This window comes from Ptychodera flava, chromosome 6, assembly GCF_041260155.1.
Source record: "Ptychodera flava strain L36383 chromosome 6, AS_Pfla_20210202, whole genome shotgun sequence".
Lineage (NCBI taxonomy): Eukaryota > Metazoa > Hemichordata > Enteropneusta > Ptychoderidae > Ptychodera > Ptychodera flava.
Window position 1 is genome coordinate 12,994,817 of NC_091933.1, and position 21,019 is coordinate 13,015,835.

Sequence of the window (21,019 nt, forward strand, 5' to 3'; positions counted from 1 at the left end):
CATGCCATTGACAATATTACCTTTTGGACTTCTTCTTGCATTGTATTAAACTGGAGTACTTTCTGTTGTAAGGTGTTTTGTAAGTTCTTGGACTGTTCTGATATGCTGACATTTCTGTCCATTTCATTGTTCAGTTTCTCCGTTTGCTCTGTCAGGTCCTTCTCCAGTTTGGTGAACTCTGTTCTCAGACTGTTCAGCTCTGATGAAGTCTGAAATGCATGAGGCAAAGGAAAGAAGTGGATGATACCTGCAACCAGCTTCTCACCTGAATGACTTAACATTCCTGTTCTAAACTTTTCGTTTAACAGCATTACCAACAATATTTAACACGGCCCAGAGGTTTAATACGGGAGTTCAGTTGCAATCCCGTATATATGTTACATTGTAGTGAGAATTGTTTAACCATTATCCAGCTAGCCAAGTTCATATGTTAATGTCAAGTCAAGGTGGCTAAAGCTAGTGAGGCATAACATGTCCCATAAGCTGCATTTAAAAAAAAACTTAAACACTTGAAGGTCCCTGAAAACCGAGATACTCTAACCATGATTTTATTAACTAAACCTGCTACATCATGTATAACATACATCATGCCAAGGAGGTGAAAATATGTATCCGATTTGGAACAATACCACAATACCACTTTTTACTGACTCGGCAGATGGGAAAGTGATAGGCCTGGTAGGATAAGGGTTAGAGTAAGTTGCATGTCACTTATGTTGTACTGTACTGTACTGTGTACTTTTATGGAGAAAATGGCTGCTAGTTTATTGGACTGCTGACAAAATTTCAATACTTATCTAGGGGTTTACAGTAGTGTATTGCCCCTGAGCAAACTGTACAATGAATACTTAAAAAAGTGTATGCTACTGCATAACTACTCCCTCTATTGGTCTAGGTTTACATTGCAATTGACATTTGTTTTTTCAAGATAAAAACACAGTGATTATGATAAGTTGCATGTACATAACATTATTTCAATCTTCACATAAAAGACAAATTTTACCAAAGAAAACACAAATGTCTGTGTTTCAATCTTACCTCTTGTTGTTCCTTTGTCAATCTATCTATAGAATTTTGCTTTTCTGTGACTGAACTCTCCAGCGCCTGAATCTTGCTTTCAAGTTCAATCTTCAAAGCAGACTTAGCGTCTTCTGTACTCTTCACTAACTGCACCTACACGTATACACATGAATACAATAGTGAGTTCAGGCCTTCCTCATGACCATCTGACGTTCTTAAGGATATTTCCATTAAAGCCGCACTTTTCAATCCCAGGTTCTCGCATTAGTGGAGTTCTCCTCCCAGTCAAACACTTGGCCAGTACAATGTTTGATTTCTATAACATTGATTACACAAACTGATCTCAACCTTTTGTCACACTTTGCTAATCCTGCAAACAGAGTTTATGCAAGCTTTTGATTGATGGTCGGTTCAAATCACCAACCGTCATTGATTCCCCACCACAAACGCTTGAATTTCCTAAAAAATTGTCTTTCAGTCGCGTTAGACTTTGAATATAACCACAGAGTTCGATCGGCAGCAGCTTTGTGCTGACCGCTTGGCAGTCTGTCTGTGTTTTTGCGGCCGGGGAAAACTAAAAAGTTGTATTTTCTGGAGCGTGTGCCTGCATGTTGCCTGTTTGGTGTCCACTTACACAATGAACGCCGCCATAACTTGGCGTCCTTTTAAAGGGAGGCTCTGCCTTTAAGGTGAAGTTCACACCTTGAAAATGAAAGACTTAAACTTTTGCTCAAACTCTCTGCGAGCAAACTTTCAACCGTTCTCTTTTAAAATCAAGAATAAAAATCAGGGGGTCAACATACCGTATAAAGTTTGGTACTAGAAACAAATTACCTGATATTTACTGATATTTGAAATTCAAAAAGGCCACCATCCCTCTTTTATCTCTAATGGGGAAAATGAAATTCCCGGTTTTCACAAAACTGGTGAAAACTTTATTTACTCTATAAGCTTAAAAATGGGCCCCCACAAGTAGTAGGCCGAAAAAAATCTTGAAAAAGTTTTTAAGTCCAAATATCTGTCCCTGAGGCACAGTCTACCTTAAATGGTCAAGAATATTACAAAACCGATGATGAGCTCGCTTATCGTGCTGACTTTGTATTTGACATCGATTCACCTAGGTGGAAATCAACTAGCCAGTATAACCCATTAGTCGTATACAAAGACCTTTTTTCACATAAATCTTCTGAATTACAAATATGCTATTTTATCTTTACACAAAAACCTGAAAATTTTCAACAACAGAAGTTTTTCTCTAATTGTTGAGAACAACACTGCAACAAAAGAGGATGTAGAATCGCCTTTACAACTTCGGTATGAAATTACTGTTATTAATAAATGTAAGTGCTCCCTCGCTTGGCTTTTGTTGCAATGTTAATTGCTGCCAGTACACTTCCAGTGTATTTACAGTACCTTGTTTTGCAGCTCAGATTCCAGTGTGGTTTTATTGCTTTCTAAGGTGTCACATTTCCCTTGAAGTTCTCGGTGGCTACTTTCAAGAGCTGAGAGTTGCTCTTTCTTACTGGAGAGCTCAGCAGAGACCTACGGCAAAAAATATCACAGAATTTGAATGCAAGAATGTACACCTATGATATACACGTCACAATATCATTGAACATTTCATTGTGCTCTGTGACTTGAAATAAGTTGCAAAATTGCAAACTACTGTACTTGAACAGTGGTGAATCACACAAACATTAATTACTAATCCAAACAGAAAAAGAATTTTGCAAGCAATTGTTGATGGCAAAGTCCTAATTTTGATCGAAATACATGATTTCAAGACAACTTTTGAGAATCGGTTTTGTAATGTCTGAATGACACATCTAGAGAAGTCAGAATTGCAATGAATATATCAATCTACTCATATAACACGCACTGATGAGAGTAATCTTTCCTCAGCATACCTGAGTGAGTTGTTGAGTTGTTTTGTTCAGGTCAGTCTGTTTGTCTTCCAATGTATTTTCCACTGTCTTGATTTGGTTTTCATAATCAGATTTTTGGGAGGCTTTCTCTGCTTCTGCAGCCATGAGTTGTTCATCCTGAAAATAAGATAAAACTCATACCGTAAGGTCATGAACTCTGACCCTTCAACTCTGCACTAACTGTATCACCTACAGCATGTAGGGGACCTAAGTTTGTATACCGGTAGGTCTAAAATTCAAGGCCCATTTAGTTTTTGAAACTAAGGCCTACAGAGCCTTCTCCGCTGAGTTAAAAAATATAAAGTAACACTACAAGTGTGAAATGGCTAGAAGGAACACACATAAATTTTGAAATATTTTTACATCCTTACCTTGGCTCGGACATCAGATTCTAAAGCTGTGACTTTTTCCTGTGATGCTGTCAGTTTGCCACTGAGGTCTTTGCTATGACTGTCTGCCTTGTCGAATTTTTCATTCATCTCATCAAACATTGACTTGGTCTGTGATGAAGAAATTCAAAGTCATTGGGGTATGTTATTTGAGAAATAGATGTATATTACTGATAGGCACAGTGAAGTTAGCTGAAATACCAGCATTAAATTAAATCACTTAGACTAAAGCACCATCACATCCCTTCGTTTTGTTTTTAATTTTCAACCATCTATACTGGACAAAGTATGTTGCTCATGCATAGGTAATACAACTTCTAGAACTTTCACTACATATAATGTATCAGTTTAATACATGTATACATGTTACATACCTCTTGAAGCTGTTTGTGAAGTGTGTCTACCTTCTCCTGGTTGTCTTGAGATTGTTTTTCAAGGGTTTCTTCAGTGCTGGCTAGTTTCTCCTGTAATGCTGACTGTGTGACAGCAGATAATGATAATACAAGAAACAGACTTTAGATTGGTAAATTTGTGTTAATAGTTCCCCGCAAGGATATACACAGCTGTCACCAACAGGTTGTTTCCTCCACTTGACCTGAGCTAGATAGGTAATACAGTGGCTTGTCAAGGTAGCTACATGTACTGACTTTTCCACCACTTAGTATAACATGAGAGATATCTCAGTTGATTAAAATTATTTGCAAACATTAAGGTTCATTTGGGAAACAAAATTGACTTACATGTTCATGTACTAAAGTACCTAGGTCATGTACAGAGAAGGTCAAGTGCACAAGAAGGTTGGTGGGACTACAGTAAATACTTTAACTTGGTGGAAAGAAGGAATATCATACTGTACTATGAGGTTATCCCTCGATATCACCTCGTGGTGGGGTCGTATTGCTGCGAGTGCGGTTGTGGGCCGCAAGACGAGTGTGATGCGGCCCACAACCGCACGAGCAGCAATACGACCCTACCAAGAGGTGATATCGAGGGATAACCTCTTTATCATATACCTATGCCCACGTTATTGAATGAATAAATCTCGTATATTAAAATATGATACGTTTCACTGTGGTTTTTCTTGATGGACTACATTTGTTTGCGTCATCTTGCTAAGGCGGATTGATATACTAGCGTCTGACGTAATCTATCAGCTGGCTCATTGCCAATTATTTTACGGTTGAGCAGAGAAATGCTTGAACTCTGTCATCAAACATGTAGGATATCTACCGAATCGATACGGTACATGCAAGTGTTGTGTTTGGTATTATTTTCCAGACCGCATTTACCATGAATACACGATATTTTTGAAAGTTGTGCTTTTGAATTTGCCGGTCCTCCGACATGTCCGAATTGCTTGTCGTCTGCGCGTCTGTGCTTATGCACGGACGGAACAGCTGGTCTGTCAACGGAACAGCTGGTCTGTCATCGATCTGTCAGTGCCCATACGGTGATGATGCTCTGCTCTTTAATTTGTTCAAATTGGTAGCACTACTAGCAGGTTAATCCGATATCGACACATGTGTTTTATTTAGATACCCCGCATTTCCCTATGCCTCAAAACCCTGCTACTTTTGGAGATCGGACATGATATCGTAGTCAAAGTCAAAATCATAGACGGGCACCATAGTTTGTTTTGATTAGGGCGCCACCATGTAAGTAGTCCGGTATGCAAATCAACAGGCCGTATCAGGCTTTGTTATGTAAATCAACAGGTCGTATCACTTTTTCATATGCAAATATTCAATTGAATGAAAGAAAGACGCGCTGATCATTCCTTTCATATGCAAATCAACAAGGCGTATCACTTTATTGACATGCAAATCAACATGATAAATCATGTCACTGAACTCAGTACAGACACAATACAGGGCATAGGTATATGATAAATATATATGAAACACAGTTTGTCATTAATCTGTTTCATTGTGGCCTAGCTTTAAGGCTGTAGAAGTTTTTACTCTCATTAAGAAATATTTCACACTTGCTGGGGAAACTAGCATTTTCACAAAAACAGATTGAAAGCCCTGTTAAAAGCATAAATGAAAACACCAATAGTTACAGCAGTAGGCTGAACTGATAGCACATGTACATGTAGATCTATATCCTGGGTTTGATGACTTACATTTTCCTGTTTTAGCTGATTGATGGCAGTCTCCACTCCTTCACCAGCTTCGATCTGCAGAAACATCAAATTGTACATGTCATTATCAGTATTTATGAATTATTTCACAGTCACTGGGGTAACAGCAAAAGATCTTGGTCTGAGTAAAAGAAGTCTCTAAAGGTTGTATTACCTGTGCTAGGAGTTCTGACCGCTCTGTTTCCAGCTTGGCAGCACTCTCCTTGCCTTTCCTGACAGACTCTTGCAATTCCTGTATCTTACCATCCCTGTACAAGAAAGTGGCAAAAAAATATATGAGGAACAAAGTTGAGAAATGCGAATGCAAGTTATGATGTTTTGAGCAAGTTGACCAGAGACAATGTGTGGAGAAGAACACAAAGTTATTAACCAACATTTGCCGAACAACAGCACCATTTAAAATACTGATGAATTTTCACAATTTCACAACCAAGACTTTGATGAGATCATTTTTTCCCCCAAATAGCAAAATGGATCCGACTGTGAGGAAGGAAGGAGGGAGGAAGAGCTGGATTTTGCACAAAGAAGTACACACATCCATTGTCATTTTGAAAGTGACAACCGTGACACAACCAACCTATTCTCAATTTGCCTGGCATCTTCGTCCACCTGGTTTTGCTTTTCCCTGAGTTGGACACGGAGTTCTTCATTGGTGGTGACTTCAGTTTGATGCTGTTGTTGGATGTCATTCAGTTGTGACCGAACGTCTTCAATGGCTGCCTCTTTCTCCTTCAGTTTGTTTTGTGCCTTCAAGAAAGGACAATGACGGTAAAAACAAATATTGCCCCACAGCTGTTTAAAACTGTTGATTTCAACACAGAAACTGAGATTGACACTCGTGAGTGACAGTGAACTTGAACTTAAGTGCACAAGGAAATTGTACAATAAGGTTGTAATAAATGTTTATATAGCAAACACCAAAGTAACTACTGTCCATTTAGTACTCTGATAACATTTGTGAGATTTGTACACATATGTAGTTTTGGGCAATCAATATTTGAAAAGACGCTCTGCTTTAATCAGATTTTGTGAAACATCACTCTCAAATGCTGACACAAAATTGCTGGGCTATTTTTCATTTTTCAACTGATTGGCATTTTGTGCTTCAGGTGTATCACGTGCTGGTTTCCCTGTCATATGAGCGGAGGAGACACATTCTCTACAATTCAACTAGGTCAAAAAATGAAGTAACATGATATTTGTGTGAGGTGGGTAACATCAATTCTCTGAATGCACATGTGCTTTGATACTCACTTTGTTGAGTTCTAACTGGATTGAATTGATCTGCTGTTCTTTCTCATGTATGGTCTCTTGGCTTGACTGTTTGTAATCCCCCATTTCCTTGTACAAAGATTCCAGAGTGTTTTCTCGGTCTGTCATTTCAGCCTTCAACTGAAGAAAAAAATACGAATGATCATTATTGTTCACTATTTACAAACTTTTAATTGTACCATGTCATAGAACTTAATTTTACAGTAAGCAAAACATAGTACAATATACTTTTATATAGGTATACATACACAATAAAATGCATAGTATGTTTTAATGTACATGTAGGTTCAAATTGCTTAAAATACTGGTTTATGGTTTCACAGACTATTTGTGTGGTTGTAATCTTTTAGAGGCCATTTCCTCTCGTAATGCAAACATCCTGTCCCTCTGGCGCCACTCACACGTATCAATAAAACCTGGTGAGACGACAAGGATATCCTTCTCCTCTTTTAAAATTTAAATGCATACTTGAAGCATTACTACAATAAATTTTATTTTTATTAATACTTGGGGGGTCAAAAGGGCACTCTATACAGACTTGCTGATCAACGGCAAGTGAAATGCATCGTAAACTTCAATTCTATACTCAGGTTATTTTCTATAGCCTATTATGCATCTTTCAAATTTTTAGCTGGTGGTGACAACCATGAGTTTCTCCAAAGGTAACAAAATACCGTCAAGGACACTATGTGCTCACATTCGGTTTGAATTGGTCCATTCGAGAAATATTTAAACCAGGAAAAACAAGAATGACAAAAGCAAATAAGTCTCCCACTTAGGTACTGGAGGTCATCTTTAGGAACATGCATATCAACTTCTATAGCAATATGGGAGCAAATGTCAACAACAAAAAACAGAGAAGGCTTGATAAAAAGAAAAGGTGGGAGTGGGCAAAAAATGCACAAGGGATCTGGTAAAAAAGTAATGCTACATCATCAATCTTCTAGACCCTACCCCCTCCTGAATATCAAATGTTCCACCCCTTGGTATTACATAAGACCAAATGACAGGAAGTACATTTACAACCTTGGAGATTTTTAATTAATGCCATGAGTGTTATCATTCTAATGTTAACAGCACTTAAGGTAGTTAAAGATAGTGAAATGCCTTCCACTGTTGGCAGTGATTACAACATCTGGAATTATCCTGGATCCAAATTTCTCATCAGTTCTTGTATGTCTTACATAGAAAGTTGCAAAAATTGGTCCAAAATGAAAAAATCACCTCAGCTTTATTTTCTGGATCAAATTTTCCTACAAATTGATACCAAATATGACAAAATTATGTTCACAGCCTTCAAAATTGTCTCACAACATATCCTGGGTTGGTGTAGGTCATTTAAGGTCACAAACAGAGAAAACTACCTAAAATAAATGAATTTTGTGGTTTCCCAACACTTTGAGCAGAAATTTATCTAATAACATCTTTCGGGACTTTATACCAAATTACAAAGTTATCAAACAAGTAATTTTGAGATAAAGTTTTCTTGACCAAAAATGACAATATTGTCTTAAAAATACAAATTTTTATATTTCAGGACAATTTCCACATATCTAACTATTGTCATCTCTGTACGTCTGCGTACCAAATATGAAAGCTGTCTGTCCAGGGGTTTTAAAAAGGAAATACTGTTTAAGATTTTTTGACAAAAAATGACAAAATTGCTTAAAAATAGTAATTTTCCCAATTTTGTCATAATTTCAACAAATTAGAAGAGTAACACCCTTGTAAAGAGACAACCCAAATTTCAGAGCGATTGGGTTGGCGGTTTCAGAGAAGAATAATTTTTACTGAAAATGAGAAAAATCACAAAAAAATTCAGCAAAAATACAAAATTAAGGATATCTTCACAATATTCATAAAACTGTATAAGGTTCACCTAAGGTACTTGCACACAAATTTTCAAAGCAATCAAAAAAGCAGTTCTTGAGTTATTTATTCTTAACCATTTTCACATTTTGTAAGCTCATTTGCATAATTTTGGCAATGCAGACTTCATTTGAACAAAATCCCATCTATAGCCCAGGATGCATCCACACACCAAATACCAAGCTGAAACGTGCAGCGGTTTGCGTGTTTTTGATGTTGACGGACATACTGTACATACATACATACATACATACATACATACATACATACATACACACATACATACAGACGCCATTGACTTCAGCCTATACGATAAACTCACATGGTATAACCAAATGTGAGCTAATAACCAAATGTGAGCTAAAAATGATCAACTCTCTCCACATAGTGCATTTAGCACTGCAGGACAAATTTGCCTGTGAATAACTTACAATTTGTAATCAAACATTGTTTGTAGGATGTATATTCCCTTGGTTTCTATATTGCCAGACACATATATCTACATATGCATTCATAGTGCACTAGGCTACACTGGAATTCTTTGTGGAATGATAAAATAGAAAGATTGCATATTCATCAGTCGTTACTTATTATAGACTATATATTTGTATCAATTTTTAACACTTTAGAGTTAAAAAAAAATTTACGTCAAGTCTAGTTTGTAATTTTTTTTAGAGAAATCAACCAATCTCTTTCTTATATATTATCTTTGATTTGTAGATTACAATATAAATTGTGCGTTCTCTGGGTGATCAAAATTTTTCAACCATTATAAATACAGGTGAATATAGTATCAAGTGTAACGGTTATGATATAACCTGCGTCTCTTCAATCTACCAATTCCAAACTACTGGTAATTCCATCGTTACCTTTTCTAATTCCTCCTGGAATATGGCAAACTGGTGATTTTTCTCTTTGCTCTGCAGTTCCTGCTGCCTGTTGGCCTGATTCAAGTCAGTGCGTAGTTTTTCCAGTGACGTCTCCCTCTCTGTCAGCTGTTGTTTCATCTGTCAGACACACATGAAAAAAATATATGTTTTTCATCAAACAAGCACATGTCAGATTACTATTAAAATCAACTACATATATCTGCTGTTCACATCACTACTGGTTCTCAATTGTTAAAATATACCGTCAAGGACAGTGTGCTCATATTTGGTTTGAATTTGTCCATCAAGAAATATTTAAACCAGAAAAACAAGAATAACAAAAGTAAATAAGGTCTGAAACTTTAGGTACTGTAGGTCAACTTTAGGAACAGGCTTAGCAGAGGAATGTTTCAACACAGTCCTTCATGGTTTCAGCAGGTCTGCCAATACATGTATGTATCAGTTCATAAACAATGACAGGAAATGACTCAAGGTCAGTGGAGTAGCCTGTTTTAGTCACTGGCATGCTACCACTACAGCACATTTGCAGGATTTCCCCCTTTTTTTACCTCATTTGTATATTTTTGACACTGACATGTTCATTTGAATAACGTCACATCTCAACCCCTGGGTCTTCCTGTACACCAAATACTGTGATGGTAGGTGTGGCGGTTTGGGAGCTTTTGCGTGTGGCGGACATACATCCACACATACATATATACATACATATATATCTACAGACACCATTGACTCACCACATAAGCTCTTTTTGGTATTTATATACATACCAAATATTAGCTAAAATTCTAAAAATGTGAGCTAAAACTCTCTATATATACATGTACAAATACCGAACGGTACATGTGCATGTACAAGCTGGACACATCTACCTTACTCCTGAAATGAAAAGGTATGACACCACCACTATGTACATGTTATCAAGAACATTCATCAGTGCATACTGTACACCATCTACACTTACATGTACTACTTCATTCTACATACAGTATATGAAATTGTTTTCTGCACAAAAAATCTTGAACTTATTCTGTGAAATCTTTCCATTACTCAAAATAAACATCTGAGATACAAGTGCCTGCTGTCACCCATTAACCTTTATAAAGCTGCAAACGTTGTATTTTTACTGAATGTTTCAGAGTTGACTTTGATTCACTCCCACTTGCTGTTTAAATTCACATTTGACAGAAAAGAATAATGACTGAATTCGTAATTGCACCATTCATGATTGCAAGCACGTAATCTATAATAGTAGCTAATGATTTTTGACACTCAATCATCAGTATTATATTCCATAACTCTTTGCACATCACAAATCACAAGAGATAACAACCGATAACGAAGTGAAATGCTTGTGAATACAGCACAAAGGATGTGCACTTCAGACAAGAAAGGATGATAATTCTCACCTTAGCCATATCATCTTCAAGGCTAGCAAACTGTTGACTCTTCTTTTGCAGTTCTTCTTGGAGATGTTTTGCACTTGTACTACTCTCTGTAAGAGCCACTTGTAGTCTAGGAAGGTGTGATGAAACCAAACAACATTAACACAACAACACATCCCTCTGTCATGGCAACCTCTCTTAGCAACACATATGACATCCTCTTTTGTCCCTAATTTAACACTTTGTTTTCTGTGCTTTTCACAATTTTTTTATCTAGGTTCACAAACATATGTACCATTCTCTATACAAAATTACTTATATATATATAGTTATCATATAGTTATCATTTTGATTGGTTTCTATGCAAAAATACATAACTTGAAGTAATCTGAGAGTGTACCTAAAATTTGGAGCACACAACATATATAGTTCTTGTATTCCAAAACAAGCTTGTAACAGAACAAATTATACATTTACTTTGCTGACAAAATTTGTTTAATCCTTTCTAGTTGTCCTATGTTATTTGTGCTTTTATGAGACCCCTACAGTGTGAACAGTAAACATATAAAACTAAATAAAAGCTTTTACTGGTCAGATTACCTTTCGATATCTGTCATCTTTGGAGCCTCAGCAATGTCTGCTTGGAACCTTGATACTGATTCTTGTAACCTGTAATGTCACATACAATACACATTCAGCACTGACAACTATGGTTATTTGAATACAAATAAATGAGTTTAGCGATTTTATTGAGCACAAGACATATTCTGTTTTATCTTTATACGGCAGAATGTGCCTCAGGGACAGATATTTGGATTCTCAACTTTTCCACTACTTTTCTGGTTTAACTCTTGTGGGAGGGGGAGGGAGGAAAGGGGTTCATCATCTAGTTTTTCCGAAATTTCGATAAATTTTTCTCCATACAGTTAAAACATGGATGTGGCCATTTTTAATTTCAAATATCGGTAAATGTTAGGTTGTCTGTTTCTCTAAATCCAAACTCTGCCGGGTGACCCATAATTTTAGTCTTGATTTCATAAGAAAATAGTTTGAGTTTGAGCAAAGTTGAAATTTTTCAGTTTTGAGGCACATACTACCTTTAACCAGATATGAACTGTAAATGCTCACGTGTTTCATTATATATTGCAGTTATTTGTAAATTGAACCTTCGCCACATGTTTGCAACTTCATTGAAAGTGTTATGATAATGATTAATATTCACCACAGATTGATTCTAAAGCCAAGTATATATCCCCAATCAGGAAAGTTCATTAAAATATGCAAATTAGGAATTGACTGAAATGTTCTCATTAAAATGCAAATTAGGAATTGGCTGAAGTAAAAATGTTAAATGACTTTCAATAATCTCGTATCATAATATCTTTAATGTAAAAAGCAATTTGTCAACTTTGGTCTAGTCAAGACATATAAATACCCTTAATTAGGAAAGCTCATTAAACTTGCAAATAAGGAATTGGGTAAAGTAAAAAGTCTTAATGACTTTCAATGTTGTATCATAGTATCTGTAATGTAAATTGCAAGTTTCGTCAAATTTGGTCTAGTTAATACAGATAAACATCCCTAATTAGCAAAGTTCATTAAATATGCAAATTAGAAATTGGCTGAAGTAAAAACGTTTAATGACTTTCAATAATGTTGATTTATAGTATCTTCAATATATGTAGCAAGATTCATCAACCTCAGTCGAGTCAATTCAGATATATATCCCTAATTAGTGAAGTTCATTAAATATATAAATAGGGAATTGATGATTTTCAATAATGTTGTATCATAGTATCTTCAATGTACATAGCAAGTTTCATTAACTTTGGTCAAGTCAATTCAGATATATATATCTAATTAGGAAAGTTTATTAAATATGCAAATAAGTATTTGGCTGAAGTAAAAATGCTTAATGACTTTCAAAAATGTTAGATCATAGTATCTTTAATGTACATAGCAAGTTTCATCAATTTTGGTCAAGTCAATTCAAATAAATATCCCTAATTTCAAAAGTTCATTAAATATGCAAATTAAGAGTTTGATGTAGTAAAAATGCTTAATGACTTTCAATAATATTAAATCATAGTATCTTCAATATACATACCAAGTTTTGTCAATTTTGATCAAGTCAAATCAGATATATATCCCTAATGAGGAAAGTTCATTAAATATGCAAATTATCCATTATCTTTTATGTCACCCCTCCATACCTTTCACATCTGATATACCTTGATGTGATCAACATTTGTAGCAAATCTCATCAAATTGTGTGCAGTTGTTGTCAATATATATCCGTTTTTTCTAAAATCATTAATTATGCAAATGAGCAAAAAGTCAGCAAGCCACACCCACCAAAAACTAATCAGTTCTTGCAATTTGCAAACTGAATCTATGTACCAGATTTGATTCTGATCTGATGAGCCGGTTTTGAGATATTGAGTACACAGACAGACAGACAGACAGACAGACAGACAGACAGACACACAGACAGACAGACATCGCAGCGACATATGCTCACATGTGTCAACACGTGAGCAAAAAACCGGGCATCTTCCATGACAGTATGTAGTTATGCATAAGAGTACAAGTATTAGCTACCCTAACTGAACACAGCCCAAAGAAAACATATTCACAAGATAAATGCATTTAATCAGTATGTTGACCAGCTTCGGGGTGTATTTCTACTAAAAGCTTCGACAATTTGGTGTAGTTAGCTTTCAACCTTGCACTTCATTTGTTACGTCAGACTTCTTACCAACATAATTGACTAAATACTATTGTTATCAAGTGTGATGGTGGACTTCTGGGTTGAGAAAGTATTAAGACTTACTGTTGATTTTTTTCTTTCAGTTCTTCATTTTCATTTCTGAGTTTTTCCTTGACCTCTTCACCCTCCAAGGTCATCTTGTCCATGACCTGTTGAACTGAGATCAACTCCTTCTTCAGGACAATGACATCATCTGCTCCTGGTCTGGTGATGAAATTTGCAACGAAAATAAACGGACAAGTTATGTCAGCACAGACACAGCGCAAAACATATATGTACCTTCCATCCGTAAAATAATAAAAAATTAGTAAATTGTCACAAAAAGGTAATTTTGAGTATAAATATTTATACAACCACTTTTACGTTAAAAATCAAATTTTCTTTCATGCTTACTGTTGTAGTGATATTGTTGGGCAAGCAATTATTTTCCTTGCTAGACTAAAAAAACATTGCTTAAAAGCAAATAAGGTCTCCAACTTAGGTACTGGAGGTCATCTTTAGGAACATGCATATCAACTTCTCCTAAATACATAAGCAAATGTCAACAACAAAAATAGACAGAGAAGGCTTGATAAAAAGAAAAGGTGGGAGTGGGCAAAAACATGTACAAGGGATCTGGTATAAAAGTAATTCTACCTCATCAATCTTCTAGACCCTACCCCCTCCTGAATATCAAATGTTCCACCACTTGGTATTACATAAGGCCAGCTGCCCAAGATGACAGGAAATGTATTTACAACCTTTGGGATTTTTTAATTAATCATTCTAATGTAAACAGCACTCAAGTTAGTCACAAAATGCCTTCCACTGTGGGCGGTGATTACAACATCTGGAATTATCCTGGATCCAAATTTCTCATCAGTTCTTGTGTGTCTTACATAGAAAAGTTGCAAAAATTGGTCCGCAATGAAAAAATTCACCTCAGCTTTGTTTCTGGAACAAATTTCCTACAAATTGATACCAAATATGACAAAATTATGTTCACAGCCTTCGAAACTGTCTTACAACATATCCTGGGTTGGTGTAGGTCATTTAAGGTCACAAACTGAGAAAATTACCTAAAATATACAAATTTGGGGGTTTTCCAACACTTTGAGCAGAAAATTTATCTAATAACATCCCTCAGGACTTTATACCAAATTACAAACCTATCAAACAAGTAATTTTGAGAACAAGGTTTCTTGACCAAAAATGACAATATTGTCTTGAAAATACAAATTTGTATATTTCAGGACAATTTCCACATATCTAACTATTGTCATCTCTGTACATCTGTGTACCAAATATAAAAGCTGTCTGTCCAGGGGCTTTAAAAAGAAAATACTGTTAAAGATTTTTTGACCAAAACTGACAAAATTGCTCCAAAATAGTAATTTTCCCAATTTTGTCATAATTTCAACAAATTAGAAGATTAACACCCTTGCAAACATCCAACCAAAATTTGACAGCAATTGGGCTGGCACTTTCAGAGAAGAAGAATTTTAACTGAAAATGAAAAAAATCACCAAAAAATTCAGCAAAAATACAAAATTAAGGATATCTTTACAATATTCGTAAAACTGTATAAGGTTCACCTAAGGTACTTGCACACAAATTTTCAAAGCAATCAAAACAGCGGTTCTTGAGTTGTTGATTCTTGGCCATTATCACATTTTGTAAGCTCATTTGCATAATTTTGGTAACGAAGACTTCATTTGAACAAAATCCCATCTATAGCCCAGGATGCATCCACACACCAAATACCAAGCTGAAACGTGCAGCGGTTTGCGTGTTTTTGATGTTGACGGACATACTGTACGTACATACATACATACATACATACATACATACATACACACATACATACAGACGCCATCGACTTCAGCTTATACGATAACCTCACATTGGTATAACCAAATGTGCCTAAAAATCATGTGCTTTTCAGGTTAACTGGAAATATAGGTACCTAGTTTATACAGTTAGTGTACTGAAAGTGTTCACACTGTCACAGAATGCGTTTACTAAATTCTTTATCATAGAAATGAAAGCTACTTTTTTCCATTGTTACTATTATGTTACCACCATCATAAACAAAATTGACTAATCACATAATAGAATTGAAAACCATTTCACATTTGAGATAAGATTCTTTAAGATCTTTCCATTGCACAGAGTACAAATGGTGTTAGTGCTTCTACAATGTCACTGCTATCCCACTCCCTGGCTCACTTTATTTATGTACAATATTAATGTCAGTAAGACATAGCAAGATTTATCAAGATAATACGATGCATCCTCTAACATATCATGTTTCTAAATTCTGAGAGTCAAGATAAGAATTTTTCAAAATTTTCATTGAGTCAGCCAGTACACATAATATGTGAAATTTTTCTTGAATCTGACTGAGAAAATTCCTGAGGCAGTGAAGTATCAATTTTATAGCTTAGAGGGCAAAGTGATGTGATACCTTTGCAACAACTCAGCTTCCACTTCATGAGTTCTCTTCTTGGATGCCGTCAGCTCTTCCTAAATTGTTGAAAATGCAAAACATGAGGGATGAAATGTACAATCTACTCTAAGACCTTCAATGGAGAATGCAAGATTGCACTTTCATATTGATCTCAGCATGACAAAGTTTCCATACAGTTCTGTGTTGTATGTAAAAATATTTTGTGATCACTGAATGCATTTAAGTGTCACAAATAGTGTAAATATTAAAATAAATGTTTGCATCTGCCAATTTCTGTTTTTTTATAAGATCTTACCCAATTTTAAAGAAAATGACATTAAAACATGGTCTTCCACCTTGAACTTCAGAGATACAGAGCACTCCACTGTCAACAAAGCTCTACTTGGTTTCATAGAGCTGACATTGTACTGGTTTACTGGATACTGATGCTCCACAAATAGTTCAGAGTTCATAAATGTGAACACCATCAGGAACTAACCTGTAACTCTTGAAGTTTCTCTTCTGCTCCCACTCTGTGACCCCTGTCTTCATCAGACTGGGCTTTGATTTGAGCTATTTCTGATGCCTGGTGGAAGACAAAATGTACAATTACCTATGTGAAAATAACTCTCTATTGATACAAGTCGTAGGCTACAGCATACATGTATTGTACTCTAATATGGAAGAACAGCAGTAAACAAGGTCAATTAGAAATCCAAATCAATAATTAGCCGATTTTGTTCTATGGACTCACTACAAATCCAGTTTTACAAATTTTAATATGGGCATCCATTGTTCCAATGGCATCAGACCAAATCGTCATCAAACAAACAGAACTGTAATAGAACAAGCAGTCAACGCGCACAAAAAAAAAAGACTTTAAAACTTTAAAGATCCATTAGCTGTAACTTTGGTCATTTTTTTTATTTTGTTTTTTCTGTGTATCATCTGCAGTTTCTGGTTTGAATCCCTGAACCATGGAGAAATTCCTAATATTTAGCTCATAAATATACCTGCTGTATCAGTATAATCTGCATTGTTATTGTTTAAATTTTGTATTCAGGCCCGGACTAGAATACATTGTACATTTATCAACAATAACAATGGTCATTTCACATATACAGGCCGTGTTGGCAAGCAAGACACCGGGCATTGGTCATGATGATCGGATTATAGTAAAATTCTGTAGTTGATACATTGAAACAGAGTAGTGAAAATTAGTCAAAAGTTTCAGCTAATTCAGTTAGCTTACCAATTTTGCTGCTTTCTGAGCCAGAGAGTCTTTTTGATCAACAATTGTCTGCATCTCATCTTTAGTTTCTTGTAACTGCTCTCTCAAGTGTCTCACATCCGATGTCACTGCACATGAGAGAAACAAAGCAGAAATCCCACATGAAGCATCAAGTCGCAATGATTTAATCTATACTGTACAGTTACAATTCAATGGCCTTCTCCGGGATCTGTGACTCCATGAGAATGTCTCAAAGTTTAAAATACTGTAACGTACCGGTACACTGTTACTGGTTTGACAAATTTTTCACATGCATTGTCTGGGTAATGTCTGACTTTTCTATGATTATAAATAACAGTCAAATGAACTTCATACTACAGTGTTTCATCCTGACAGGGGGGATGAAGGGGATTCCCCCTCTGTTTTTATGTTGGCACCCCCTAGTAATTTGTCAAGGGAGGACCAGCCCCAAGAAATGGTACCAGTCACACCTTTCAGATACAAGTAGAACACATGAACTGGTGAAATCCCTCCTAAATTTTCTGGTAAAGGGGAAAAATCGTCTTTTGATGTCATCCTGGATGAAACACTGATACTATTATCTTAGATTCAGTTAGCAATGAGAAAGTTTACTAGTAAAGCGCTCTGCAAATTGACTTTGGAACATCCCATTTAAATTGTACAAAAGAATGGCCTCGTGCCACCATATCTCAGTCACAATGTAGAGTACTGTACATGTCACATCATTTACTCACATATGGCTCTGGCATCTTCTGATTTCTTCAACTCTTCTTGGAAAAGCAACAGCTGAGAATCATCACCCTGTATGGTTTTCAGGAAAAAAGGCAACGACCAAAATCAAAAGGTTTTCCTTAGTTTTTATAAGTTTTAATACAAACAACCAAATAGTTGCCTTTCACCCTGAGTGTTTACAGAGATTTGCCTTCATGTAGTAAATGAATTCATACACAATAAGGAGAATGGATCCAGTAGGGGAAGTGGTAGTAAAATGCCATTGACTCATCTAGGCCATTTCAGAGTTATTGTTACAGACATAACTCTAGACCCTAATCCTGATGTACATACTGACAGGACAATACATTTATCAGTCATGAAGGACATCACTGACAACCACTGCAATTACTGGGTCCACTGAACTGAGAGTCTGCCAATGTGTTATTATACTGTATTTTGCATAAAATTTGGTGAAAATGTTTTAAATGCTGCCATTAAATACTACATACAAGTACATTTATAATATCATCATCAGCTGAAAAACTGAAATACATGAAGTAACTTTGTGGGGGAATTACATTTAATAGTGTCTCTGTTCACATCTCACTGTTTTAGTATACTACACGTAGAGAGCATGTATCCCTCTGTTTATTTCCTTCACGACGATGGTAACCTGAATTTCACAAATACTCACTCCATCTTCTGGTGAGTGCTGCGCTAGCTGTTGCTGCATTCGATTTTCTTGCAGTCTGTCCACTTCCTTCTTCAGCTCTGATGAATACCATTTTTCCTCCTACCCATGAGGAAAATCAAACATTTACATAATACAAGCACTATTCACTTCTTGGTAAAAACGGTTCAGCAAACAGTGAAACATGTACATACTTCTTTCAGTTTACCAAACCCAACCCACATGGATTTCCTGTCTTTGTTTCTCTTTCATTTTCAATGCTTGTACTTGTCTTCACCCTTTGAGTGCTATAATTTTTCCCACCAAAATTTTAGTGCGACATTTTACCAATTTTTATTAACTTTTCTGTGATTCTTTTGATAATTTTTGACCAAATGAACATCACATTTTATTGGCTAAAGCTTTTTATCAAAATTTTGGCAAAAATCTGAAATAAATTGACTGGGGTATATTTTTTAAAGGCAACAAAATCAAAATTGACTGGTGCTCAAAGGGTTAAGCACCCTGCAACAGTACTTTAAAGTTCTCACCTTTACTGAGGTTTTCAGATCTTCTATTTCCTGTTTTAAAATCGTCATTTCATTCCTGCAACAGATGGAATTTAGCAAAATCCGGACATTAATAGCTAAATTGACGCCTTAAACGTTTCAAAATTATCACCTTGCTCCTTCAAAAGTTGAAAGTCAAATACAAATTTCAACAGCTGTATGAACCACAGACAAATGACATAACTGTAGATATACAATCATGCATCAAAAATAAAGCTATATGTTACACGTATTTTCTAGCGTGTTCAATACACTGTACAACAAGTATCAGGAAAGTACACGGTGAGTACATGCAAATAGACAAATCACAACAATATGCTATGTATATTCATAGACTCTAGAAAAAGCAGTTTCTCTATGGTCTTTTGTACAATTTATAGCTGATCCTGAAATGTCGATGGTTGGCAACTGGCATTGCAGCGTGACAATTTTCTTAAAAACAGTGATTATCAAATTGTGTATGTCTGTTTATGAATTACATGAAGACTGATTAATTTGATAAGCCAATACATATAAGTTTGGATAAAATTCAAACTTCTCATTTCTTTTTTGAAATTTCATTTTTCTGATGAAAAAGTTAACCGGCCAACGAACAATGAATAACATCCATCATCTAATATTGAGTCGTAGAGTAAAAGCATGTCTACTTACCTATCCTGTGTCCATGATGACCACATGATGGTTCAGATTTGAAAAAGGAAACAGAAAAATATGTCATACTAGAGCAACTACATGTCCATGGTGTTTTGGCTAGGAAAGCATCAGACACATCACACAAAGACTAACATGAATATTCATGAGATCACACACCTTCCCATGCTGAATGACTCACAAGGTGAATGCAGAATGATTTACTTGGTCTATCATATACATCATGCAAATTAGATGTTTACCTTTAAACGCTACAAGTATCTATGTGATATCTTACATGTACATGGAAATTAAATAATATTTTGATCAAAATTGTTTGCATGTAACCCCATCCAACCATGGTTTGGCCTAAACTCATTGTTGATTGTTGACCCATTCACAGGGATCTGGGGGTGAACAGGTTAAAATTGTAGGGACTGCAGTATTAAAGTGTCACCAGAAACCACAGTATATATAGTCAGAAAAGAGATTTTATTATTTCACGAGTTTCATCAGCTGAAATAGATCTGATTTTGTTCATCGTTATTTTCATTTCACTCAAGACTGTGAAAATTCTAAATCTGCAACATCTTACAGTATTGGAGATGACTGTGTGTTTAATACAGATTGGAAAGTTTGGGTGATTTCCTACCATCACTTATGAACTTACACTGATTTGGAGTTTATGAAAGTTGTTAAAAGAAAAGCTGATGACATGTTTTTGAACAGAGATACAAGTAAATGACATAATCAGGAGAAGGGAACTATCTTCCTGCACAGCTTGAACAGTTAGATAGATTTACCTGAAAGCAGATCATGATACGGGCCGTATCGTGATCTGCTTTCAGGTAAATCTATCCAACTGTTAACAGGCATACTTGGAAGGGAAAATGCTTTTTTGAGGTTTAAAGAATTCCATCAAAAATTACTCTGCCAATGTGTAGCTGATAACTCCAAACCTTTCTCGGTCGGATACAAATTTTCCAACCCATAAAAACTAAACAATACTGATATTACACATGATATTAATAATAATAATACTACACATAGCAGCATCCTTTACACCAGAGTCAATTTTTTCAAAATTTTCTCAAAA

The 21,019-nt window shown here is 35.6% G+C and overlaps 1 protein-coding gene across 1 annotated transcript in view; it reads right to left on the reverse strand.

Moving 5' to 3' along the window:
• Positions 1 to 19,985, reverse strand: part of LOC139134877 (early endosome antigen 1-like) — a 39,878-nt gene extending 19,893 nt beyond the window's left edge. Inside the window, exons 1-21 of the mRNA XM_070701954.1 lie at positions 19,945 to 19,985; positions 19,276 to 19,330; positions 18,749 to 18,847; positions 18,075 to 18,141; positions 17,341 to 17,447; positions 16,588 to 16,674; positions 16,107 to 16,165; positions 13,724 to 13,864; positions 11,491 to 11,559; positions 10,915 to 11,020; positions 9,488 to 9,625; positions 6,732 to 6,869; positions 6,055 to 6,224; positions 5,632 to 5,725; positions 5,460 to 5,513; positions 3,709 to 3,810; positions 3,317 to 3,445; positions 2,928 to 3,062; positions 2,434 to 2,562; positions 1,039 to 1,173; positions 21 to 209 (exon numbers count right to left, since the gene is read on the reverse strand). Coding sequence (XP_070558055.1) covers positions 21 to 209; positions 1,039 to 1,173; positions 2,434 to 2,562; positions 2,928 to 3,062; positions 3,317 to 3,445; positions 3,709 to 3,810; positions 5,460 to 5,513; positions 5,632 to 5,725; positions 6,055 to 6,224; positions 6,732 to 6,869; positions 9,488 to 9,625; positions 10,915 to 11,020; positions 11,491 to 11,559; positions 13,724 to 13,864; positions 16,107 to 16,165; positions 16,588 to 16,674; positions 17,341 to 17,447; positions 18,075 to 18,141; positions 18,749 to 18,847; positions 19,276 to 19,330; positions 19,945 to 19,970 — 2,229 coding nt within the window. The 5' untranslated portion in view covers positions 19,971 to 19,985. The remainder of the gene's footprint in view (positions 1 to 20; positions 210 to 1,038; positions 1,174 to 2,433; positions 2,563 to 2,927; positions 3,063 to 3,316; positions 3,446 to 3,708; positions 3,811 to 5,459; positions 5,514 to 5,631; positions 5,726 to 6,054; positions 6,225 to 6,731; positions 6,870 to 9,487; positions 9,626 to 10,914; positions 11,021 to 11,490; positions 11,560 to 13,723; positions 13,865 to 16,106; positions 16,166 to 16,587; positions 16,675 to 17,340; positions 17,448 to 18,074; positions 18,142 to 18,748; positions 18,848 to 19,275; positions 19,331 to 19,944) is intronic.
• Between the last annotated feature and the right edge of the window lie 1,034 nt (positions 19,986 to 21,019).